The 26,391-nt window shown below is 44.2% G+C and overlaps 1 protein-coding gene across 2 annotated transcripts in view; it reads right to left on the bottom strand.

The window, feature by feature from the left end:
* Positions 1-26,391, bottom strand: part of LOC147710658 (uncharacterized) — a 509,433-nt gene that overhangs the window by 58,486 nt on the left and 424,556 nt on the right. For both annotated transcript variants that reach the window (XM_086921346.1, XM_086921345.1), the window contains 2 exons: positions 18,859-18,932; positions 14,156-14,229 (listed from right to left, as the gene is read on the bottom strand). In XM_086921346.1, coding sequence (XP_086777472.1) covers positions 14,156-14,229; positions 18,859-18,932 — 148 coding nt within the window. The remainder of the gene's footprint in view (positions 1-14,155; positions 14,230-18,858; positions 18,933-26,391) is intronic.

Here is a 26,391-nt window from a genome sequence, read left to right as displayed (position 1 = left end):
GGAGGGGGCATCGTTACCATCCTGTAGAGTGTATGCTTTGTCTGTGCCAGAAACCTCCCATTTGAAGCAGTACATTGACCATTATTCTCGATTGGGATTTATTCGCCCCTCTCGCTCTCCCGCAGCTTCCCCTCTTTTCTTTATATCAAAGGCCAACGGGGACTTGAGAGCGTGTGTGGACTACAGAGTATTGAATAAGAACACCATTCATAATCGATACCCTCTTTCTCTCATTTCAGTCTTGCTCGACCAGGTGAGAGAGGCCAGGATTTACACCCGTTTAGATTTACGTGGGGCATATCACCTGGTTAGAGTAAGAGAAGGGGATGAGTGGAAAACGGCGTTCAAGACACGGTTTGGGTTATATGAATACCTAGTGATGCCTTTCGGGCTTTGTAACGCCCCTGCAGCATTTCAGTTTTTTATAAACGATGTGCTAAAGGAATACGTGGATCAATTCGTGGTGATGTATATAGATGACATCTTGATATACTCTCAGGATGTTTCATGCCACACGAACCATGTCTGCAAGGTCCTGGATAAATTGAGAGAACACCATCTTTATGTAAAGCTGAGTAAATGTGAGTTCGGGGTGCATGAGGTGGAATTTTTGGGTGTGAATCTTAGTCCTGAAGGATTACAGATGTCAGAGAGGAAGGTACAGGCGGTGAGGGATTGGCCAGCCCCTAAGAATGTGAAAGAGGTACAGAGCTTTTTGGGGTTTGCCAACTATTACCGCAGGTTCATCGTACACTTCTCCCAAACCGCTGTCCCTATCACTAGGCTGTTAAGGAAAGGGAGGTCATTTGAGTGGACAGTGGAGGCTGAGCAAGCTTTTCAGGCACTGAAAAAGGCCTTTACTACCGCTCCAGTGTTGGCGCATCCTGTTTTGGAACATCCCTTCATTGTTGAAGCAGACGCTTCGGATGAAGCCATAGGTGCAATCCTGTCCCAGAGAGATGTACATACCGGTCAGCTTCATCCTGTGGCCTACTTTTTGAAAAAACTGAGTTCTGCAGAGGTCAACTACTCAATCGCAGAAAAAGAACTCTTGGCAATAAAAAAGGCTTTCCAGGAGTGGAGACCGTATCTGTGGGGAGCAAGTCAGGCAGTAACTGTGTACACAGATCATAGGAATCTCCAGTACATGTCCGCTGCTAGGCACCTTACACAAAGGCAAATGCGGTGGATGCTGTTCTTTTCCGAGTACAACTTTGTGGTAACATTTCGTCCTGGCTCGGAGAACAGAAAAGCGGATGCTCTTTCTAGACAGGGAATCCCCACCAAACAAAATGCAGAGGAACAGTCAATACTCCCTTCCACGAAGGTGGTTTGTGTAGTGAGAGCTGAGAAGTTTCTGGAGGACATCAAAGACTCTAGGTCCATGGAATGTTGGGTTCGTTGGGCTTCTGCCAAACCAGACAGGAAGATTAGGCAGGGCTTACCCTTCCATGGAGAGTGCTTGTTTCTGCCTAATATGGAGATTAGAAAGAAGGCATTCAGTTGGTGTCATGAAGCTCCTGCGGCTGGACATCCAGGGATCACAAAGACTGTGGATTTGCTTAGAAGGCATTTCTGGTGGGAAACTCTAGTGAAGGACACCACTCAATGGGTGGGCAGCTGCGAAGTCTGTGCTAGAAGCAAGGGGGAAACATCAAAAAAGAAAGGGTTGTTAATGCCAATGCCCACGCCTGATCGCCCATGGTCAAACATTAGTTTGGATTTCATCACAGGCCTCCCAAAAGATAAAGGGAACACCGCAGCGCTGGTGGTTGTGGACAATTTGATAAAAATGGGCCATTTCGTACCTTGTGTGAACCTCCCCACAGCTAGCCAAACAGCACAGATAATGGCTTCACAAGTTTTTCGTTTGCATGGCATTCCAAGGGTCATTGTGTCCGATAGGGGGCCACAATTCATTGCTCGTTTTTGGAGGGTATGGTGTCGTGCATTGGGCATAGAGTCAGCACTGTCTCCTAGCTTCCATCCACAAACTGATGGACAGACAGAACGTCTAAATCAGACTCTAAAGAAGTACTTGCGATGTTACTCGAAGGAGGCTCATGGGTCTTGGGTGGAGCTGTTGTGGATGGCGGAGATGGCCTACAACAACGCTTGGCATAGCTCCATAGGTATGTCCCCATTCAAGGCCAATTATGGATATGATGTACGTACTTTGCCAATCCATATACCGGAAGAGTTAAACGATCAACCCTCGGTAAAGGAGCGGGTGCTAATGATAAGGAAAATACACAGCGCAGTGCAAAAACATCTGCTAAAGGCCAAAGAAACATACAAAAGGTGGGAAGATAGACATAGGATACCTGGTCCTCAGTTCGAGGTAGGAGATAAGGTTTGGCTCTCAACCAAATATATTCGTTTCAAGCTCCGAAGCGTGTTTCATCCGCGCTTCATTGGGCCATATCCTGTGGTGCGCCGCATCAATCCTGTGGCGTACAAATTGAAGTTGCCTAACACGTTACGAATCCACCCCGTGTTTCATGTCCAGTTGCTGAAAAAAGCTCTTACCTCACGCAGAACTGCACCTCCGGTGCTGGCCAAGGATGGGAATCTGGAGTATGAGGTGAGATCTATAAAAGACTCCAAGTTTCGCAGGGGTGTCTTGTGGTATTTGGTGTCTTGGAAAGGCTACGGGGCAGAGGAGGACTCCTGGGAACCAGTTCACAATGTCCATGCTCCTAGAGCTGTGCGAACATTCCATGTCAGATACCCCGCAAAGCCTGGGCCTAGGAGGCGCTTGGGAGGAGGGCGTACTGTCGGGATCTAGCCCGATGCACCTGCACAAAGAACTACAATTACCGACGGTCCTGGGCCCGGGACTACATTACCCAGAGTTCCCGGCGGGGATTCCGGGATTTCTGCCGGCCGACCAGGAAGTCCGGTGTCAGTGATTCTTCTGTGTTTCCAAGGCGGCGGCTGCTCCTCGGATTCTGCTCCTTTTCCAGAGGCTCCGGGTATTCTTCTCTGACCGGTATTTGTTCGAGCAGGTGATTCAGTTGCCGAACAGCGCGCTGGCTAGCGTGCTGAGCTATGTGTGACAATTAGATGTTTCCCGTTATAGTGAACACAGAGATTGTTGTGTGTTGGATTCTCGCCTCGCGGCTGCGAGGAAACAGTGTTGATTATGAACGCCTCGCTCTTTGTGTATAGGCTCATTGGAGGGAGAGCATCTTGTGCTGTCTCCACCCTTCAAGTGGCGGAGTGCAGGGGGGGATTGTAGGACCTCCGCACTGCCGTCACGAACCCAAGGCTTAGGGTTCATTTGCTTCCTGGATTATTTGACAAAATAAATACCAGAGCGGAGTGTGGTAGTGATTGAACTACACACTGCCGTGTTTGGGATTCTTGGTATTTACATCCCTTCAAGTGGCGGAGTGCAGGGGGGGATTGCAGGACCTCCGCACTGCCGTCACGAACCTAAGGCATATGGTTCAGTGGCATCTTGAATTTGTTGACAAGGCAATTGCCAAAGCGGAGTGTGGTAGTGATTGAACTACACACTGCCGTGTTTGGGGATTCTTGGTATTTGCATAGAAAGAAGGAACTCATCTGTTTCTGTTTGAAGCAAATAACTGTGTTACGTTACAGTTATTATTCGAGCACAGGAAGTGCCCTTTCATTTTACGTTTTGGGATCCTTTGTTCCAAACTCATACGTTATCACAGTGGGGTATGTGTAAGTCAGTTCTCTTTAGGCTTTACGCTTCCCGATTAGGCTTGATAGTAACTTTGTTCTTTTTGTATTGATCAAGGAGGAAGACGGGAGATACAGCAAAGGGAGGTTTAGTGTCAATCATATTCAGGTGAATACATATTGGTATGGTGTTAGTAAGAACTAATGAGAGAATGGTTTAGCAATGTACTAACCTGTGTAATTTTGTCTTTCAGTTTCTTTATCCCTGCTGCCCCTTCCTTCTCCTCTTTATTCTTTCTGGGTTTTTCCCCTTTATGGGTTTTTTTCCCTCGCCGTATCGTCTGAGCACCCTGTGTTTATACTTCAGGGTGTTCGGTCGGTCCGGAGGTGGAGCATTGTTGCTGCACGTGAATCCTGCGGAGTGCAAAGCCTTACAAGAGGAGCAGTCTGCTATGAGACTTGTTGTTCTTCAGAACCGCCTTGTCCTTGACGTCATCCTGGCCGATAGGGGCGGAGCTTGTAGAGTCATCGGATCTAGTTGTTGCGTGTTTATTCCTAATAACGCGCCTACGGTCTATAAGGCCATCACCAGACTTCACGAAATTGCCCATCAGATACACCAGAACCCAGGCTCCTGGACCTGGTCCGGTTGGCTCTGGGGTGTAGTAACAGCCTGGGGATAGAAGCTATTGTCATTCCTAGGGATAATATTGGCCATCGTATTCAGTTGCTGTCTATGTCTTCAATGTGGGCCAGCGATTTGCGGCTTGTGCGCCACATCTTGTATTCCCCGCTCAAGTGCACGTTCCCATTCCCGATTAAAGAAAGAAGAACAAATGATGTTATACGAACAAATAGATGGTCTCATGAAAATAGATATATCCTAATGGGTCCGTAGGGGACAAGGAGGGAATGAGGTAATTGGAATTTTTATGGTCAGTTATGTCCCCTAACGAGTACCCCATCGTCTCCATGTACGAGTTAAAGTACATGTAACTTCCCTCCGCAACCGAATTTAAAGACGCAAATACATTTGCGTCCAACGTTAACATGTCCTCTTTCAGATCCACCATGAATGGATTGATAATTCAGTTCCTAAGTATGCCGTGCCACCGTCTTTACATGGTGCACTTTCACGTTTTCCTGGCTCTGCCGAGTTAGGCCCTGATTCCTGCCATTGAACCACTTTTTCGTCTCTGTCTCCGAAAGCGGCAACGTGGAGATGAGATGCATCCCTGACCTCTACCTTACTTCCTGCCAAGCGAGCGGTGCCCGGCTCGGCCTGCTCTTGCCTGCCAAAAACAGTATTTTGCCTTCAAGTTATCAGCGTAGCCAGCTCAACCTCCTCGAAAACACATTCCTGTCTAGTAAAATAAGTAAACAGCACCCCGGCTGCAGAGTAAAGGGTGAAGCCTTCCTGTCCTCCTCATGTAATTCATTGCTTCCGTTACCATGGTAGGCCCTGGCTCTGCGCATCTGCACCTAGACACGCATACATTCAGTGTAGCATAGCCTCTGCCCGAAAGACCTTTTCCTCCAGTATAAACATCCTCCAAACACAAGATATCAGATATGTTTCAGGAACAGGTCGACCTGACATGCCAGACCTATGTCTTCTCCACTAGTGTTAAAAGTCAGACTCTTAGCTCCCTCCAGACGCACGTCAATCACACGTCATATTAGCTGCGCGCGCATCCAGGCCATAGGTTTCAGCTGACTCTGCATGAATTCACTAAGCATCCACCCACTTATGACACTTGTCTGTGACGTTTCTAGTTCACGCCTCTGTGCACACCCATGTTCACGCCTTTTCGCTACGCACATGTGTTCTTATCATATACATTTCACTAGTCACGCCTACTGTATGCAATGCTATTGTGTCATTTTACTATATATGCCATGTACTGTGAATAAATCGTTGACATCTTTCCTGACATCTTCCCTTGCATGCTCGAACCCTTGTATTGATGGAACAGATCTCCATTGACTCGAGTCATTTCTGAATTAAAGCCCTTTAAGACTCAGACACCCCGGACTCTGCCTTTCATTTGATTGAGCTATTCTTGTACTTGTAATTATATGGCAAAAACGATACGGTAAAATATTTACCACATTCTAGTGGTCCGAGGGTCTCGGCTGAGCCCCGGAACCACTTCCATACATTGTTGCACCTTCAGGCCAGGCGTGGCCTGAAGGCTATAAATAAATGGTCGGAGGTCGCTCGAGACTTCCGGTCCGACCAGAGTTGCCCTGTGTCAGTGTCCCCTCATTTATGCTGCAGCGCATTAGGCCTCTGTACTACTTTGCCCAACTATACATATGCCTGAGAAGAAACCTACACTGGCGACGAGGGTGGGATAGCCCTGTCCCTACCTGAACGCGACGTCTGTTGCAGGCTCGAGAGCGGAGCATCAAGCGGCACATCAAGCGGCACCCGAGTCCTCCCCAGGACCAGCGCCGAACCTGTCCCCATCCAGGACCGTGCAGAAGCGACCAGAAGCTCCAAGTCCGGTAAGCAGCGGGGGCCAGAGCTGCGTCAGGCACCGGGAGGAAGGAGTAGAGAAGCGCGAGGCCCCAGATCGCTGCGGAGGCCGCCGCAGAGCCCCGCGCATGCGCACACGCAGGCCGACACCCCTGAAAGCCGAGCACACGCGGAGGCCGCGTGACAGTCCCAGCGCCGGCCCAGCAATTAACAAAAACATCGGCAGAGCCGCCGACAAGCGGGGGAAGGTCGCACCCCTATAACAAACACTAGCAGCGGACAATCAAGGGAAGAAAAAAAAACAACAAGCATTGGCAAAACCCAATACCGCCACAGGGGACAGCACAAAGACACGATCAGACACACACAAGCCAGCAAGCAGGGGCAAGGCACAACATTACAAGGAACAACGCGAAGAAAAGCTCAACCCCCATCAAGCCAACAAGCATTGGCAAAACCTAAATTTAAACGAGTGGTACTTCAATATAGTGTACAACACTGCACACTGCCAATCAAATGTCCAACACACAGAACGACAATGCAGTGCAACAACAAGCTGCAGCAGCGCAGCCTCCACCCCCGCAACAAGTTGCGGCACCAGCGCCACTAGTTGGGGCACATGCTCAACACTCCGCACACGCACAAGTGCAGGCATTGCCACCTTTCAGTGGACTTGCAGACCCTTCAACTGCAGCGCCCAGGTGGGCTGTATGGCTAGGGAGATTAAACAACTACTTCATAGCCACGAGGGAGAAGGATAACGAAGTGAAACGATCCCTGCTACTTCACTTTGGGGGTGAGGAGATATACAAAGTGTTCAAGCACCTCCCGAACACAGGAGAATCCGATAACTATGACGCAGCAGTCCAAGCACTCAATGCGCATTTTGATCCTCAATTAAACCCACATTATGAAAGGTTCAAGTTCAGGCAGTCCCGACAACGAGAGGGCGAAACCATGGATGCATTCCACGCTCGCCTGCGTGAGCTCGTCAGCACGTGCACCGAAGACGACCAGAACAAGGAAGTCACCGCCCAACTGATTCAAGGATGCAGAAACAAACCACTGAGAACGCTGATCCTCCGCCAACCCAAGATCACGTTAGAAGAAATCCTCCTATTAGCAAGATCTCACGAACTGTCAGATGTGCGATCGACTGCGATGGAAGCAGCACTTAACACCAACACGAGCTCTGGAATGACGATCAAGACGGAAAGAGTCGACGCGATCAGCACATCTTCAAGGGGCGGAAGAGGCAGATGGCTGACCCGGACACAGAGGAAATCACAGTGTGGATACTGTGGACGAGAAGCACATGACGCAGAAAGCTGTCCCGCACGTGGAAAGACCTGCTCAAACTTCGGGATTCTGAATCACTTCTCTAGCGTGTGCCGAGGGAGAGCCAGAGGACGAGGATCATTCGGAAAGAAATGACTGTCCGGAGCAGTCCGACAACTAGAAATCGAAGAAGGACAGTCACAGCGAAACATGAGATCACCATACCGACGATACGACAGACTCGATGATTCATCAGAGGACGAAGATGACGAGTGTTACTTCGTCTCATTTACGAGTGACTTGAAACGACGGCGAAGACCACAACCCAAGTGTAACATCCTAATAGACGGATCCCCAGCCGTTGGAGTGATTGACACTGGGGCAACAGTAAACGTCATGGGGATTCAGCACTACAAGAGTCTAAACCCAAAACCAAAGTTGGTTCCATCCAAGGTCCGCATACTCACATATGGCGGGAAAGAGCCCCTTCCACTGCGGGGCAAAATGGTGGTCCAAGTAAAGGCAGAAGAACACGAGGTCACCACGACGTTCCACGTGGTGGACAGAGAAGCAGACCTCCTCGTCGGCAGCCACACGGCAGAAGACTTACAACTAATCGCATTCGCCAACGCGGTCAAGAGCACCCAGGTGGACGAACTACTGCTACAATTCCCAACCCTATTCCAAGGGCTAGGTATGATCAAGAGGCCGCCAATAAAATTACACATCGACAAAACAATACAGCCCATTGCCCTCCGGCACAGAAGAATACCATTCCACCTCAGAGCGGCAGTGGAAGATGAGCTAGAGAAGCTAGAACAACAAGACGTGATAGAGAAAGTCACTGGCCCCACCCCATGGGTTTCACCGATGGTGATCGCCGAAAAACCCCGTCAACCAGGAAAAATCCGCATCTGCATAGACATGCGCATGCCCAACAAGGCAATTAAACGAGAACGACACCTCACACCGACAGTCGATGACATCCTAGCGGACCTCAACGGGGCACAGTGGTTCTCTAAACTCGATCTCAACGCCGGATACCACCAACTCCGACTAGCGGAAGAAAGCAGGTATATAACGACATTCTCCACGCACCTTGGTTTGCGAAGATACAAGCGTTTGAATTTTGGCATCTCGTCAGCTGCTGAAATCTTTCAGAACACGATCAAAGAAGTGCTATCCGGATTGCAAGGAGTACTAAATGTCAGCGATGACATCCTCATCCACTCAAAAACCAGTGCGGAACACCACCAGAGGCTACGGGCAACACTGAAGCGTCTCACACTCCACCGAGAAAAGTGCAAATTCTTCCAAAAGACGGTGGAATTCTTTGGTTACATCTTCGATAGCAATGGAGTGAAGGTAGATCCACGCAAGTCACATGCCATCAAGCATGCGCCAGCCCCGTTAACGGCGTCAGAGGTGAGGAGCTTCTTAGGGATGGCACAATACTGTGCACGCTTCATTCCTGGCCTGGCGACAATCGCAGAGCCACTCCGTGCCCTAACAAAGAAGGACGCACAGTGGAAGTGGGGTTCCGAAGAAGAGCAAGCATTTGCAAAAATCAAGGCAGCGCTGTTGGACACCACGACTCTTGCATATTTTGACACAGCCAGAAAAACTGAGATCCTAGTCGATGCCAGCCCGGTGGGGCTTGGAGCACTACTCACACAGGAAGCCGAGCCGGGAGTATGGACAGCCTTGGCATTTGCCAGCAAAGCGCTAACAGCCACCGAAGCTCGATACTCGCAAATCGAGAGAGAAGCGCTAGCAGTGAAATGGGCCTGCAACCATTTCCACCTATATATAGCAGGGTGCCCGTTCCGACTAGTCACCGACCATCAACCACTGATACCCCTATTCAGAGGAACAGCTCCACATCCGCCTCCCAGAATCGAGAGGTGGGCAATTCAAATACAACAGTACCACATGGACCTTGTCTACCGGCCAGGCGAAAAGAATCCAGCGGACTTCCTATCCCGTCATCCGGCAGCAGAAAACGTGGAGTCACAGGAAGAAGAAGCTCTGTTTGAGGAAGAAATCAACCTCCTAGCGCAGAGTGCGTGCCCTCAAGCCATGTCGATCCCATTGATATTAGAACATTATCGTCAAGACAAGGTGCTGCAGAAGGTGACAAATACCATCCAGACTGGTACATGGCAGGGATTTTTGAAAGACAACCATGACTGGTCAGAAGCAGATCGCACCAGAATAGGACACATATGGAAAATCCACAACGAACTCAGTATGGCTGAAAATGGACTGGTCCTCAGAGGACGCCGAATAGTAATACCCCTAAGTTTGCAAGAGCACGCCACTACACTGGCACATGCGGGGTACCAAGGGATACGACGGATGAAAAGTCGAATGAGGGAAAAAGTGTGGTTCCCAGAGATGGACGCCAGTATTGACATACTAGTGAAAAATTGCCGAGCATGCCAACTCACCAGCAATCATGAAACTCCAGCACCCATCGTCACTGAGGAACATGCCCCAACACCTTGGTCCTGGGTTAGCATGGATTTTGGGAGTTTCCCTGATGGGCGCACAACAGTTGTGCTCATAGACTCATTTTCTAAGTATCCCATTGTGGAACTAGCGGAATCCACCAGCTTCAGGAATGTCCAGCCCATCCTAGACAAAGTATTCGCCATGTTTGGTCGCCCCCAGATACTCAAAACAGACAATGGGCCCCCATTTCAGGGAGTCGAATTTCATGATTTTTTGAAGAACCTAGGAATCAAACATCATCGCATAACACCGCAGTGGCCGCAGGCGAATGGTGAAGCCGAGAGGTTTATGCGGACCATTAACAAAGTGCTGAGAATAGCTGGAATAGAGGAGAGTGACCCAGAGAAAGCGTTGCAACATTTCCTCTGGGAATACAGAAGTACGCCCCACAGCACAACACAAAGAACACCGTGGTCACTGATGTTTGCAGGAAATCGACAGGATAGTCTCCCGATGACTGATGGGTGGACAGCAGAGCCGTACAAGCCCGAGGAGACCCAAAGAAGGAGGAGAGTGAACAACGACAGGGCGAACAAAAAGAGGAGAACATGTAGTCGAATCCTAGCACCAGGAGACACTGTGTTGCTGAGAACCCGACGACCAGGTGGCAAGTTCAGAACACCATATGAGCCCGACCCATGGGTCATCAAAACCACAAAAGGCACCGCAATCACTGCGCAGAGGAATGGAGAAGAGGTAACTCGCAATGTGCCCTGGTTTAAACGGATCCCCGCAAAGTCAGCAGCAGATGAAGGAGGCCTCGAAAACCACACGGACATTATGCCCACTGATCAAGGCGAGGATCATACCCAGGTAGCACAACGTGAGGGGAAACAACTCCGTCGGCTGCAGTGTCACCAGCGCAATCCCCGATGCGAGTAATGACCCCAGCGAGAGGAAGGAACTTGTACCATCTCAGGCCAAATCCCAAGCCTAGTCAGAAGCTGGCGGATGTTGTGTGCTATTCATGAGCAACTCTGAACTTTGAGAAACAAGAACTAATTTGGGAAGGGATGTAACGTTCTAGTGGTCCGAGGGTCTCGGCTGAGCCCCGGAACCACTTCCATACATTGTTGCACCTTCAGGCCAGGCGTGGCCTGAAGGCTATAAATAAATGGTCGGAGGTCGCTCGAGACTTCCGGTCCGACCAGAGTTGCCATGTGTCAGTGTCCCCTCATTTATGCTGCAGCGCGAATGTCTGACTAAATATCGAAATCAAAAATATCGACCTACAAAAATATCGGGACAAAAATATCGAAGTCAAAAATATCGGAATCCTATCCCTAACAAGGTAAGTACAAAAATATCGAAAAAATAATATCGTAGTACAAAAATATCGGAATTAAAAATATCGTTTTTTTAAATGTATTAATAATAATGTTAAAATAATTATAAAATACATATAATTTTACAAATATTAAATAAAAATATTAAAACATAATAAAAAAATTAAAACTAATACATATACATTTAAAATAAATTAAAAACGTAATAATTTAATGTAATTTTATATTTTATAATTTCATTTAATTGATTTAATTTAAATTTATTTAATTTTTACCCTGTACGACTGTACCCTAAAAACCCAAAACTGACCCAGAACCCTAAAAATACCCCTTAACCCAAATACTGAAAACTGACACTGAACCCTAAAAATACCCCTTTACCCATGAACTGAAAACTGACCCTAAACCCTAAAAATACCCCTTTACCCATGAACTGAAAACTGACCCTGAACCCTAAAAATACCCCTTTACCCACAAACTGAAAACTGACCCTGAACCCTAAAAATACCCCTTTACCCACAAACTGAAAACTGACCCTGAACCCTAAAAATACCCCTTTACCCATGAACTGAAAACTGACCCAGAACCCTAAAAATACCCCTTTACCCATGAACTGAAAACTGACCCTGAACCCTAAAAATACTCCTTTACCCATGAACTGAAAACTGACCCTGAACCCTAAAAATACCCCTGTACCCATGAACTGAAAACTGACCCTGAACCCTAAAAATAACCCTTTACCCAAAAACTGAAAACTGACCCTGAACCCTAAAAATACCCCTTTACCCTTGAACTGAAAACTGACCCTGAACCCTAAAAATACCCCTTTACCCATGAACTGAAAACTGACCCTGAACCCTAAAAATACCCCTTTACCCATGAACTGAAAACTGACCCTGAACCCTAAAAATACCCCTTTACCCATGAACTGAAAACTGACCCTGAACCCTAAAAATACCCCTTTACCCATGAACTGAAAACTGACCCTGAACCCTAAAAATACCCCTGTACCCATGACCTGAAAACTGACCCTGAACCCTAAAAATACCCCTGTACCCACAATTAATTAATATTATTTAATTACCAATTAATTATTAATTAACAATAACAATAAAATAAATATATTAGCACATTTGCTGTAATTAATTTAATTTAATAATTAATATTATTTTGCACAATTAATTAATTAATAACAATAAATAATATATATAAAAATTACTTTAATTAATTTAATTAAATAATTAATAATAATTAATTACCAACTAATTAATAATTATAAATATGATAAAAAATTATAATAATTAATTAACTAATTAATAGAAATTAATTACCAATTAATTATTTAAAATATGTACAAACATATATCAATTAATTAATTATTATTAAATTACTTCCCACCCTATTCCCCTATAAACCCATAACCCGCTACAGAACATATTTATCAATTAATAAATTAATTAAAATAATTTAAAATTAATTCTCAATTAATTAATTAATAATTCCTAATAATTAATAATTAATTTAACATAATTAAATTACTTCCCACCCTATTCCCCTATAAACCCACAACCCGCTACAGTAGTAAAACACAATATTTAATAAAATAACATTAAAAAAAATATTAAAACATAATTAATACAATATAATATACACTAAATTTATTTAAAAATAGATATTAGTAACATCAAAGTTATTAATTTCGATATTATTAACATCGATATTTACAACTTCGATATTACTGATATCATACCAATATCGATATTTAGACTGTCGATATTACTTACCTTCGATATTTCTGTATATCGATATTAAAACTTCGATATTTTTGCTTATCGATATTAAAAAATCGATATTTTGTCTGTGTACCCTGCAGCGCATTAGGCCTCTGTACAAAGGTAGTCCCTACTTTGCCCAACTATACATATGCCTGAGAAGAAACCTACAACCTCCTCTGGTCACTCCGGGCGGGACAACCTAAAATCATGGACATCATTCAAAGATCACTGCTATGACCCCTGGCCTCCCCCCTGTGACACCTGCCACTGCCTTTGCGAACCCTAGCGTCAGCAGTGGCAAAATCAATGGCAGGAACAGAAGCAGCTCGTCCTTATGGATGTCGGTGGGGGCTTTACTCACCTAGTTTTCTGTCCATTTTTTATGATACTAATAGTGAATAATATTACATTATTCGATATTAGTTTAATTTAAAAAAATGGAGTACAAATAGCTGGGATATGAGTTTCCCTGGCAGTTGAGGTAAGTAAAAAACATGGTTTTAAATGTATGTATGTTGTGTGTTTGCTTGCAGTTGTGAGTGGGTTTATGTAAGAGAGTGTTTGTATGCGTGAATGTATGTGCATGTGTAGGCACAGTGTGTGTGTATGTGTGAGTGTGTGTGTGTATGTGTGAGTGTGTGTATGTAGAAGCATATGTATGTGTGAGTGAAAGTAAAGGTCAAGGGGCATGTGAAGTCACTTCTGCTACCTGTGACATTTTGGTGAATTGGCGTCCATGCTTAAAATCTGCAAACTGCATACGGGACCTACTAACAATCATGGAATATCCGGTGCCACAGTTAACATAATTGAGAAATCATACTGTGTGTTTACCAGTGCTGCCCCTTATGCGTCATGACCTCCACACCTCATTTGCAGGACCAGCAGAGTCACGCATGTGGCGTTAGATGGGGCTTTCTTGGGGTGATGAGTGCCCAACCAGTAAAAGAAATTATAACTTGAGGGTGAACAAACGTAAGGCCTTGAAACCTCTTAGAGTGCCAAAAGAAGAAATCTTGAAATGCGTGGGCCCTGTTGCCACCTTGAACTCAGAGCTATAAAAGTCTTGCCCAAGACTGCACCCATCAATCACTTGGTCTCGGGTATTAATGACAGCACTGTTGCTTGGAAAGACACAGCAGCTTTCAGAGAGAGTTGCCACTTACCTGAGGACAACCCTGATTTAGCGTCATTCTGTTCTTGGTCACTTCCATGTTCCCTTGTCCAGTCACCCCGGAAACTTTTGCAAAAGACAAAGGGAAAAGACAAAAATGTTGGTGAAAGCAGGTCTGCTGCAAAGAGAATGTGCACTTTGTGCAGCACATACTGTCTTGGCAAAGACAAATGGTATTTGGAAAAAGAGTTTTGTTTGATTGGTTAGGAACAAACTCTTCCAGAAGAGGGGCTCAATTTCAAAGGAAACAACTACAATATAAAAACCCTCTGTGGCCTGAGAAACTCTGATATTTGAAAAGCTCTGTGGTACACGAAACTGTGATTTGAAGAACAATTAAAAGACAAGAACCTGAGGGAATTACATACACCGAAAGTGTCAAGGATAATGTGCAGTTTAAAAAAAACACCTTTTCTTTATTTAAAAGCAATTACAGACATGGTGGTCTGCTGACCCCTGTAGGTCACCATCCCAATGATGGCAGAGAATCATAGAGGGTCGCAATTTGCCACCTATCTCATTAATATTCTTAAGCTACATCGAACTAGGACTCACTGTAACTCTGAATTTTGTGAAGCAACCTATTGGTACAAAGGTTGTTTTCCAAATTTCATTGGATTCACTAAAAATGAGTGCACACATTTCAACCCCTTTTAGCAAATCCAATGTACATACATCTGGCAATAAATTCTTTATTTCATGTTATGCCTTTGGATTTCTGCAACAGTGGGTAGTTTCTGTAAGGGCTCATCCTTCCTCCGCTCGTCGCTATCTCCTAGCTCCCACTTTACACTACACATCAACATTCCATTACACCATTCCCTCTCAGCATTCCACTCGCAGCATTCCACTCACAGCATCCCAGACACCACCTTAGATATGCAGGGAAAGGGAGCACACAGGAAATTAGACTTTTCCAAAAGGAAAACATTTTTTTTTTAAGTAAAAGGACAGGTGCTACTTCAAAAAAGATAATGTAGCATATTTGGAAATACATCGAGGGAACAAGCATTGGCCTGCTGAACCACTGCTTTCCCACCCCACTAGAGGTTTCTTTTCTGGATTCCCACATGGGAAGCTGTCTCCCTTTGCAAGTTGGAAATCACCCCCTTTGAGGCATCGGGTAGAGATCAGTAGTTTGTGACCACAATTGTGGTCATGTAGCATTGATATGTTCCACTGTTGCTCGCAAATAGGAATTGTACTTCCCTTTCACTTCCCCTCCTATTTGCGATTAGTAATGGGTGGCAAAAGAAGTTTTCAGGAGTCGGAAAGAATGTTTCAACTCATGACAGTATTTTGATACTTTGTAAAAAAAAAAAAAAAAAGTTAAAAAGGTTCTGTGCGATGACTCCAAAAATGATTGTACTGTTATGCAAACATTCTCAACGTGGATGTCCAGGGTCCAACTGGGAACATAATTTTTCTAATTGGAATAATTTAAGTTTTTGGATGGAAGTTTTAGTAGAATTCATGATGAGGTAACTATTTAGATTTTATCAAGTGTAGAGGTTTGAATGAGTCTAAGCATTACTAAAACCAGAAGCATGTCTAAGAGAATTTTAAGTGAGTGCATCAGTTATAAGATCGCAATACCCTGAATGGGCCTGCGAGCTTAGTCAAGGTATTTCATTAGAACAGTTTTGAGGCACTCTCAGTGTTTCGGACACAGCTTTGAGTAAGTAAGGACATAAATAGCAGAGCTTTGAGTGTCTCGCTTTTTTGTCTCTAGGTTTCAACTGGGCACACTAATTTTTGATGTGACACTTTCAGATACATATTTATCAAATGCAAAGCAACCAGCAAATAGTGGCTAAATATCTGTTTCTTATCTCAGTATGACTTTTTGCTAGCTTTCCAACGGTTGTTTGCATGCATTTCACTGTATCAAGGGGTCATTTACATAAGGAATATGATTTGCTCCTCTGTAAAGATTTACACCATACGTGTTGAATTCATGGTTTGGGGAACTGTTTTCTGAAAAGCCTACTTCTACAGATTTGTCCACATCTGTGTCATCACAATGTCATTGCGTGGAAAGGGTTTGGTATTTTGTACATTTTCTTTGCTTAGTAACATCATAATTGTTGAAATTTTTGATGCCTTTAGTGAAGTTTCCCCATTGGCCAGCCCCTCTGCCTCTAATGGGTGGGTTCCATCTTGGTTCTTGTTGACCTCCATATAAGAGGTGGACATGCCAAGGCATGTAGTACCCTGGTTCAACCAAATGTTTGGCTGTGGCTTCGCCTGTGTCCCATGGGGACAGGCCCAAAAGTAGAGGCGGGTTAAACACTACATCCTCTGCCCCATTCTGTACGGTTTTTGAAATACAGAAACTGTTAAACATAGGCGAGCTGAACCAATATAGAAAGTCTGCTTTTCTGTTTCAACTAAAAAGTAAAACATGTAATGCTTCATTTTGCCAGGCATTCGACGCATCGGTGTCTCGTGAAGCCCCGTAGAGCACTCTCTCTGGGATATCGGAAGTTGCTTTCTTGTGCTGATCTATTTACCTGCCGTCATGAGGTGTTGAGCCAGACATAGACTCGGTATGTTTCTGTTAAGTCGGTGATATATACATACAAATAGTGTGTCATGCCATACCTTTCGCTGAAAAGTGTACTTTTTTCTAAAAATATTTTTTTATACATAGTGTTGCATGGATTTAACGTGATATATGTACTTCTTGAATACAGAGTACATTGCTTAATAGACAATAATGTTACTTCTTATATACCGATACTGGCTGTACACAAAGGGCACGTGAAACTGATGTTCTTCTTTGCTGCCTGGCAACACCCCAAAAACACAAAGATTTTGTTACGGTTTTTCGGTTTACACTTAGAAACAAATATTTTCAATAAATGTCACTCAATCCACTGATATATGCTAATGTATGAACTTGAACAACTCACAAACGTTGAAGACAAAATCTTTTGTTTTAATAGTTTCTAACATATTTTTACATGACATTCATTGCATGATTTGCACACCAAATCTTGTCAAAGTTTGCCTCGTACTTTAGCTTTGAAGGCTGAGCTAGACCCTTGGACTGACTAAGAATCTGTTAGCTTGCCCACCCCTACTTCATGTACAACTCCTTTGGCAGCTTAACTGCACTTCCAATACGATGGTCCTGCCTCGCTCCCGGGTGGATGCAACAGCACTCCCTTCGTGGCTTAACATTGGCTTCAATACTTGATGCCACTGAGTAAACTCTGAATACTTAGTGGACCCAACTCGTAGACACTAATCCTAAATCACATATTTGAAACTCTTCATCTGCTCGTGCAATGGTGTCTGTTCTCACACTCTGCTATACCATCAAACCATAATGCGCACTTAGCGTTTCTACACCTGGCTGTGTTGTACAACTTGGTGGAGAAAAGCCACAGGCTCCTAGGCACTGTCTGAGCGGTAAATAAGGCCGCTCACACCAATCCCAGCACTTCTCTGAATGCTGCAATACTATGCTTGGACTGGCATCTGGAAGTCTGCACAGTGTGAAAAAGCTGGCCCCGGAGTCGAGGGTTGAGAGAGGAGCAACGCAGTGACCATTAAATAATAATTTTCGTTAATGTCTGTGCATATTTTTGTCTCCTCCCTACTGCTTTGGACCTAGATATGCATGCTAGATTCAGGGCAGGAACATATTAAGGATTTGCCCAACTATACATATGCCTGAGAAGAAACCTACAACCTCCTCTGGTCACTCCGGGCGGGACAACCTAAAATCATGGACATCATTCAAAGATCACTGCTATGACCCCTGGCCTCCCCCCTGTGACACCTGCCACTGCCTTTGCGAACCCTAGCGTCAGCAGTGGCAAAATCAATGGCAGGAACAGAAGCAGCTCGTCCTTATGGATGTCGGTGGGGGCTTTACTCACCTAGTTTTCTGTCCATTTTTTATGATACTAATAGTGAATAATATTACATTATTCGATATTAGTTTAATTTAAAAAAATGGAGTACAAATAGCTGGGATATGAGTTTCCCTGGCAGTTGAGGTAAGTAAAAAACATGGTTTTAAATGTATGTATGTTGTGTGTTTGCTTGCAGTTGTGAGTGGGTTTATGTAAGAGAGTGTTTGTATGCGTGAATGTATGTGCATGTGTAGGCACAGTGTGTGTGTATGTGTGAGTGTGTGTGTGTATGTGTGAGTGTGTGTATGTAGAAGCATATGTATGTGTGAGTGAAAGTAAAGGTCAAGGGGCATGTGAAGTCACTTCTGCTACCTGTGACATTTTGGTGAATTGGCGTCCATGCTTAAAATCTGCAAACTGCATACGGGACCTACTAACAATCATGGAATATCCGGTGCCACAGTTAACATAATTGAGAAATCATACTGTGTGTTTACCAGTGCTGCCCCTTATGCGTCATGACCTCCACACCTCATTTGCAGGACCAGCAGAGTCACGCATGTGGCGTTAGATGGGGCTTTCTTGGGGTGATGAGTGCCCAACCAGTAAAAGAAATTATAACTTGAGGGTGAACAAACGTAAGGCCTTGAAACCTCTTAGAGTGCCAAAAGAAGAAATCTTGAAATGCGTGGGCCCTGTTGCCACCTTGAACTCAGAGCTATAAAAGTCTTGCCCAAGACTGCACCCATCAATCACTTGGTCTCGGGTATTAATGACAGCACTGTTGCTTGGAAAGACACAGCAGCTTTCAGAGAGAGTTGCCACTTACCTGAGGACAACCCTGATTTAGCGTCATTCTGTTCTTGGTCACTTCCATGTTCCCTTGTCCAGTCACCCCGGAAACTTTTGCAAAAGACAAAGGGAAAAGACAAAAATGTTGGTGAAAGCAGGTCTGCTGCAAAGAGAATGTGCACTTTGTGCAGCACATACTGTCTTGGCAAAGACAAATGGTATTTGGAAAAAGAGTTTTGTTTGATTGGTTAGGAACAAACTCTTCCAGAAGAGGGGCTCAATTTCAAAGGAAACAACAATATAAAAACCCTCTGTGGCCTGAGAAACTCTGATATTTGAAAAGCTCTGTGGTACACGAAACTGTGATTTGAAGAACAATTAAAAGACAAGAACCTGAGGGAATTACATACACCGAAAGTGTCAAGGATAATGTGCAGTTTAAAAAAAACACCTTTTCTTTATTTAAAAGCAATTACAGACATGGTGGTCTGCTGACCCCTGTAGGTCACCATCCCAATGATGGCAGAGAATCATAGAGGGTCGCAATTTGCCACCTATCTCATTAATATTCTTAAGCTACATCGAACTAGGACTCACTGTAACTCTGAATTTTGTGAAGCAACCTATTGGTACAAAGGTTGTTTTCCAAATTTCATTGGATTCACTAAAAATGAGTGCACACATTTCAACCCCTTTTAGCAAATCCAATGTACATACATCTGGCAATAAATTCTTTATTTCATGTTATGCCTTTGGATTTCTGCAACAGTGGGTAGTTTCTGTAAGGGCTCATCCTTCCTCCGCTCGTCGCTATCTCCTAGCTCCCACTTTACACTACACATCAACATTCCATTACACCATTCCCTCTCAGCATTCCACTCGCAGCATTCCACTCACAGCATCCCAGACACCACCTTAGATATGCAGGGAAAGGGAGCACACAGGAAATTAGACTTTTCCAAAAGGAAAACATTTTTTTTTTAAGTAAAAGGACAGGTGCTACTTCAAAAAAGATAATGTAGCATATTTGGAAATACATCGAGGGAACAAGCATTGGCCTGCTGAACCACTGCTTTCCCACCCCACTAGAGGTTTCTTTTCTGGATTCCCACATGGGAAGCTGTCTCCCTTTGCAAGTTGGAAATCACCCCCTTTGAGGCATCGGGTAGAGATCAGTAGTTTGTGACCACAATTGTGGTCATGTAGCATTGATATGTTCCACTGTTGCTCGCAAATAGGAATTGTACTTCCCTTTCACTTCCCCTCCTATTTGCGATTAGTAATGGGTGGCAAAAGAAGTTTTCAGGAGTCGGAAAGAATGTTTCAACTCATGACAGTATTTTGATACTTTGTAAAAAAAAAAAAAAAAAGTTAAAAAGGTTCTGTGCGATGACTCCAAAAATGATTGTACTGTTATGCAAACATTCTCAACGTGGATGTCCAGGGTCCAACTGGGAACATAATTTTTCTAATTGGAATAATTTAAGTTTTTGGATGGAAGTTTTAGTAGAATTCATGATGAGGTAACTATTTAGATTTTATCAAGTGTAGAGGTTTGAATGAGTCTAAGCATTACTAAAACCAGAAGCATGTCTAAGAGAATTTTAAGTGAGTGCATCAGTTATAAGATCGCAATACCCTGAATGGGCCTGCGAGCTTAGTCAAGGTATTTCATTAGAACAGTTTTGAGGCACTCTCAGTGTTTCGGACACAGCTTTGAGTAAGTAAGGACATAAATAGCAGAGCTTTGAGTGTCTCGCTTTTTTGTCTCTAGGTTTCAACTGGGCACACTAATTTTTGATGTGACACTTTCAGATACATATTTATCAAATGCAAAGCAACCAGCAAATAGTGGCTAAATATCTGTTTCTTATCTCAGTATGACTTTTTGCTAGCTTTCCAACGGTTGTTTGCATGCATTTCACTGTATCAAGGGGTCATTTACATAAGGAATATGATTTGCTCCTCTGTAAAGATTTACACCATACGTGTTGAATTCATGGTTTGGGGAACTGTTTTCTGAAAAGCCTACTTCTACAGATTTGTCCACATCTGTGTCATCACAATGTCATTGCGTGGAAAGGGTTTGGTATTTTGTACATTTTCTTTGCTTAGTAACATCATAATTGTTGAAATTTTTGATGCCTTTAGTGAAGTTTCCCCATTGGCCAGCCCCTCTGCCTCTAATGGGTGGGTTCCATCTTGGTTCTTGTTGACCTCCATATAAGAGGTGGACATGCCAAGGCATGTAGTACCCTGGTTCAACCAAATGTTTGGCTGTGGCTTCGCCTGTGTCCCATGGGGACAGGCCCAAAAGTAGAGGCGGGTTAAACACTACATCCTCTGCCCCATTCTGTACGGTTTTTGAAATACAGAAACTGTTAAACATAGGCGAGCTGAACCAATATAGAAAGTCTGCTTTTCTGTTTCAACTAAAAAGTAAAACATGTAATGCTTCATTTTGCCAGGCATTCGACGCATCGGTGTCTCGTGAAGCCCCGTAGAGCACTCTCTCTGGGATATCGGAAGTTGCTTTCTTGTGCTGATCTATTTACCTGCCGTCATGAGGTGTTGAGCCAGACATAGACTCGGTATGTTTCTGTTAAGTCGGTGATATATACATACAAATAGTGTGTCATGCCATACCTTTCGCTGAAAAGTGTACTTTTTTCTAAAAATATTTTTTTATACATAGTGTTGCATGGATTTAACGTGATATATGTACTTCTTGAATACAGAGTACATTGCTTAATAGACAATAATGTTACTTCTTATATACCGATACTGGCTGTACACAAAGGGCACGTGAAACTGATGTTCTTCTTTGCTGCCTGGCAACACCCCAAAAACACAAAGATTTTGTTACGGTTTTTCGGTTTACACTTAGAAACAAATATTTTCAATAAATGTCACTCAATCCACTGATATATGCTAATGTATGAACTTGAACAACTCACAAACGTTGAAGACAAAATCTTTTGTTTTAATAGTTTCTAACATATTTTTACATGACATTCATTGCATGATTTGCACACCAAATCTTGTCAAAGTTTGCCTCGTACTTTAGCTTTGAAGGCTGAGCTAGACCCTTGGACTGACTAAGAATCTGTTAGCTTGCCCACCCCTACTTCATGTACAACTCCTTTGGCAGCTTAACTGCACTTCCAATACGATGGTCCTGCCTCGCTCCCGGGTGGATGCAACAGCACTCCCTTCGTGGCTTAACATTGGCTTCAATACTTGATGCCACTGAGTAAACTCTGAATACTTAGTGGACCCAACTCGTAGACACTAATCCTAAATCACATATTTGAAACTCTTCATCTGCTCGTGCAATGGTGTCTGTTCTCACACTCTGCTATACCATCAAACCATAATGCGCACTTAGCGTTTCTACACCTGGCTGTGTTGTACAACTTGGTGGAGAAAAGCCACAGGCTCCTAGGCACTGTCTGAGCGGTAAATAAGGCCGCTCACACCAATCCCAGCACTTCTCTGAATGCTGCAATACTATGCTTGGACTGGCATCTGGAAGTCTGCACAGTGTGAAAAAGCTGGCCCCGGAGTCGAGGGTTGAGAGAGGAGCAACGCAGTGACCATTAAATAATAATTTTCGTTAATGTCTGTGCATATTTTTGTCTCCTCCCTACTGCTTTGGACCTAGATATGCATGCTAGATTCAGGGCAGGAACATATTAAGGATTTGGGGGGCCCTGAGCCAAACATATTTTGGGGGCCCCTGTTCAGAACAGCTTTGAATTTATGATCTAATTTGAGCCCCTGTTTCTGCTTCCTCAGCTGCGTTAGCGATCCAGTTTACATCATAGGCATTAGCCTATATATTCCCGATGCAAACGGACAGCCATGCTGCCCAGTTCCCCTCCGGTGAGTTTTTTCCACTATGATGCAAACAGATGTGTGCAGCTGACAACAGTAGGATTTAGTGTTTTCATGCCCCGCTACTAGGTTTTTAACACTTTTTAAATTGTATATGTGTGACTAAATTACTCTGTGCTTTTTAACAATTTCTCTTACCTATGCACACTTTTTACTTTTTTACTTGATTCTGCTTGCCTACACCACCGCAGCTGCTCCGATTCGCATCTCGCTTTTCCTCCAGTCCTGTTCGGCCGTGGCTGATACGCTGATTGTGCGGAGGGCTTAGGCTATTATCACACTCCTCAATTCTGCCCACGCAGTTCCCGCTTCCTCAGCTGCGTTAGTGATCCAGTTTGCATCATAGGCATTAGCCTATATATTCCCGATGCAAACGGACAGCCATGCTGCCCAGTTCCCCTCCGGTGAGTTTTTTCCACTATATTACAATAGGGAAAAACTGCTTAGCCTTAGGCGGCTACCATTATGTCAATGAACAGCGGCTGTTCCGAGCTTGGAGGTAGACGTTAGATGCAATAAGTGCAACTGGTCTCTCCTCTTGCCCAGGAAACACACACCCAAGATCATTCCACTCAACAATAAGAAAACAGATGACTTAAGAGCCACCCTTTTAAATTGTCGCTCTATGCAAATGCATGAACCACACATTTATGACCTACTTTTAGACAAACAGCCTGATCTTTTATTTCTCACTGAGACCTGGCTGTCTGAAGCCTCCAACCCTACTATCACCTCGGCCATCCCTACGGGTTATAAAATCCTTAGGAGGGACCGACTCAGTGGTAAGGGGTGCAGTGTCACCGTAATTTACAATCAAAAACTAGACTGCTCTCCCATCCCGATGGAAAACAGAGTCCTTAGGCTTCCGCTGTACCTTATCCCCCCACCAAAGCATAGCTGGTTTTCTGATTTACAGACCTCCCGGTGCAATTGGAAATGTTATTATTAAGCTTAATACAGCCACCAACTCCCCAGCCTTAAAATACAACTGCCTTATTCTGGGAGATTTCAATATACATATGGACAATGGAAAAGATCTGCAAACAATTTCCTTGTTGCCCTGTGTCTTGGTGCTAAATTTTGTACAAAGTCAGCAGTTAGAATTAGACAGGGAATTGATGTCCATGCATAGTGCTGTCTATTGATCCAAATTACCAAATTGTATGACTAATACAGATGTCTAGATACATTCTCCTTTTTTAATGTGAATGAATTCCATTAGGATCTACTGTGTTTTTAATGATTTTAAGATTTTAAAATGTATATTGTGTATTTTTTGTATCTTTGTTTTGCATTATAAATCTTATTACATTTACATATAAGTGCCTTAAACATCCAGAGTGTGAGTAATATCCTGTGTGCAGTATGAATGTTGCTGCATGAATTGTGATTACCTAAAGTTTCTCCAAATGGTATATTGATTTTTGAACTTTAAAGTTATTGGGTGTTCCATCCCTTTGGAGTTGAAGAGCCCCTCTCCTTGGTTTCAAGGAGACGCTACAGGCCAGCAACATGTTTCCATCTATTTCTTCGGCCATGAGAAGGGCCAGACCCTAGACCAAATCTTTCACAACTTTGACATGTCAGTAAGCCTATCTCTTCCCATTACCTGGTCTGACCACCTCCGATTAAAATTTGTCATTCCCAACTCTGCCACAGCCCCTCGGACTCGGACTAACACAGGTCAGAGGGTCCCTAATTACAGGACGTTCCATAAAATATCGATCCCAATGTTAACAGATGCCCTCGGTTGTTCCTCACCGGAGCTGTCTGGCTGCCACAACTCGGACGCCCTCCCAATAGATGCATGTGCCTGAACCAACATTGGTGCAGCGGTACCGGTTGTTTCCCGCTTCTCAAAGAGGTCGGCCCCACCACTTCCATGGTTTAACAGTTCCCACAGATCTAGCAAAAGAAACTGTAGAAAAATGTAACAGAAATGGCGTAAATCCTATCTACCTGAAAACAGGTAGGTGTATAAAGACACCTTACAAACTCATTACATTCTCGTGAAGGCAGCCAAGAAAAACATTTTTCAAACCAAGGTAGAAAATGCCCAAAATAAGAGTAAGGAAATCTTTAGCATAGTTAAATCCTTTCCCTCCCCCCACCCCCCACCCCTCCGAAAGCCGGCACATAGGAATGGCCATGCACGGAAGAATTTTCTAAGCAAATAGCTCAATTCTTCCACAAAAGGATCTCCGTGATCCAACAAGCCTTCACTAACATCTCAGAGGAAGAACTGACCTTCTACCTTAGTTCTAATAGCAAATTTCACCTCTTGGATCCTCCATCTTTACTAGCTTTCCCTGAGTTTCAGCTTGATGTGTCACTGACACTTCTCCAAAGCATTAACTCTGGCTCTCCTACCAGCCCATGTCCAGCGAATTTCCTGAACCTTTTAGCTCCCACCATAAACCCCACGGTAAAGCAGCTCTTTATTGCTTCCCTCTCCTCAGGCAACATGCCGAAATTATGGAAGAATGCTAAGATTCGTCCTCTGATAAAAAATGCTAACGCCAAATCGACGGACCCTGCCAACAACAGGCCAATCTCCCTTTTTCATGCACTCTCCAAAGTATTAGAGAAGCATGTAAACAAGGCCCTCCAAAAACACATTGAAGATGGGAAACTCCTTCATGAGTCCCAATCCAGTTTAAGGGCTAACTACAGTATGGAGTCCGCTCTGCTGGAAGTGACTGAATTCCTCAAAGGTAAGCTGAACCAGGGAGGCTAGGCTGTTCCGATACTGCTCAATCTGTCGGCGGCCTTTGATACGGTCCCACATGAGAGGCTCCTGGAGAGACTTGCTAACTTCGGCCTAGGGGGGCCGACCTAACTTGGATGTCATCCTTCTTGGCAAATAGATCTCAGGACATTTGGCTCCCCCCTTTCTCATCCCCGGTTCCAGCCATGAATGTAGGTGTCCCTCAGGGCTCCATTCGCAGTCCTATCCTTTTTGATAAATATCTATCCCCCATTGCATTTCTGGTAGAGGAAGAGGGCGTCCAAATTGTTTCCTATGTTGATGACACTTAGCTGATTTTTACATGTGAAAAAGGAACCGACTTTGACGGGGCAATGATTAGGTCTTGCCTCACAAAGGATTTTACCTGGCTTAAGGTCAATCAGCGGAAGTGCAATCCTGACAAAACTGAAGTTGCTTTGTTTGGTAATCCCAAAACGCCTGACCGGAGCTCTTGGTGGCCAAAAGGTCTGCCGCCCCCGCCCACGGAAAAGGAGAAAGTAAAAAACTTAGGAATTCTCTTAGGCAAGATATTCTACATGCACTTTCAAATCCAAAATCTAATTGACGCTTGCTTTGGCATACTCCGGATGTTAAAAAAGTTCCTGCCACTGTTACATCTTGAGAGTAGAAAGATTGTTGTGCAGGCTCTGGTGACATCAAAGCTTGACTTTGTCAACAGCTTGTACCTCGGTCTTCCCAAATCCCTTACCAGATCTAGTATGACCCCTATTCTTAAGTCTCTACACTAGTTCTGCATAAAAGAACAGATCAACTTCAAAGCGATGACCATCTTCTTTAAAGCTTTCCACGGCTTAGGAGCCGGCTACCTAAATAAGCGCATTAATCGCTACACAACATCTAGACCCCTAAGATCTTCCAATACCAACCTGGCCATTGTGCCTAAAATATGCAGTGCCCGCACTG

This window comes from Lissotriton vulgaris, chromosome 5, assembly GCF_964263255.1.
Source record: "Lissotriton vulgaris chromosome 5, aLisVul1.2, whole genome shotgun sequence".
In the NCBI taxonomy this organism is placed as follows: Eukaryota; Metazoa; Chordata; class Amphibia; order Caudata; family Salamandridae; genus Lissotriton; species Lissotriton vulgaris.
The sequence above is the reverse complement of the archived record's forward strand: the minus strand, read 5'-3'. Positions and strand labels throughout refer to the sequence as shown.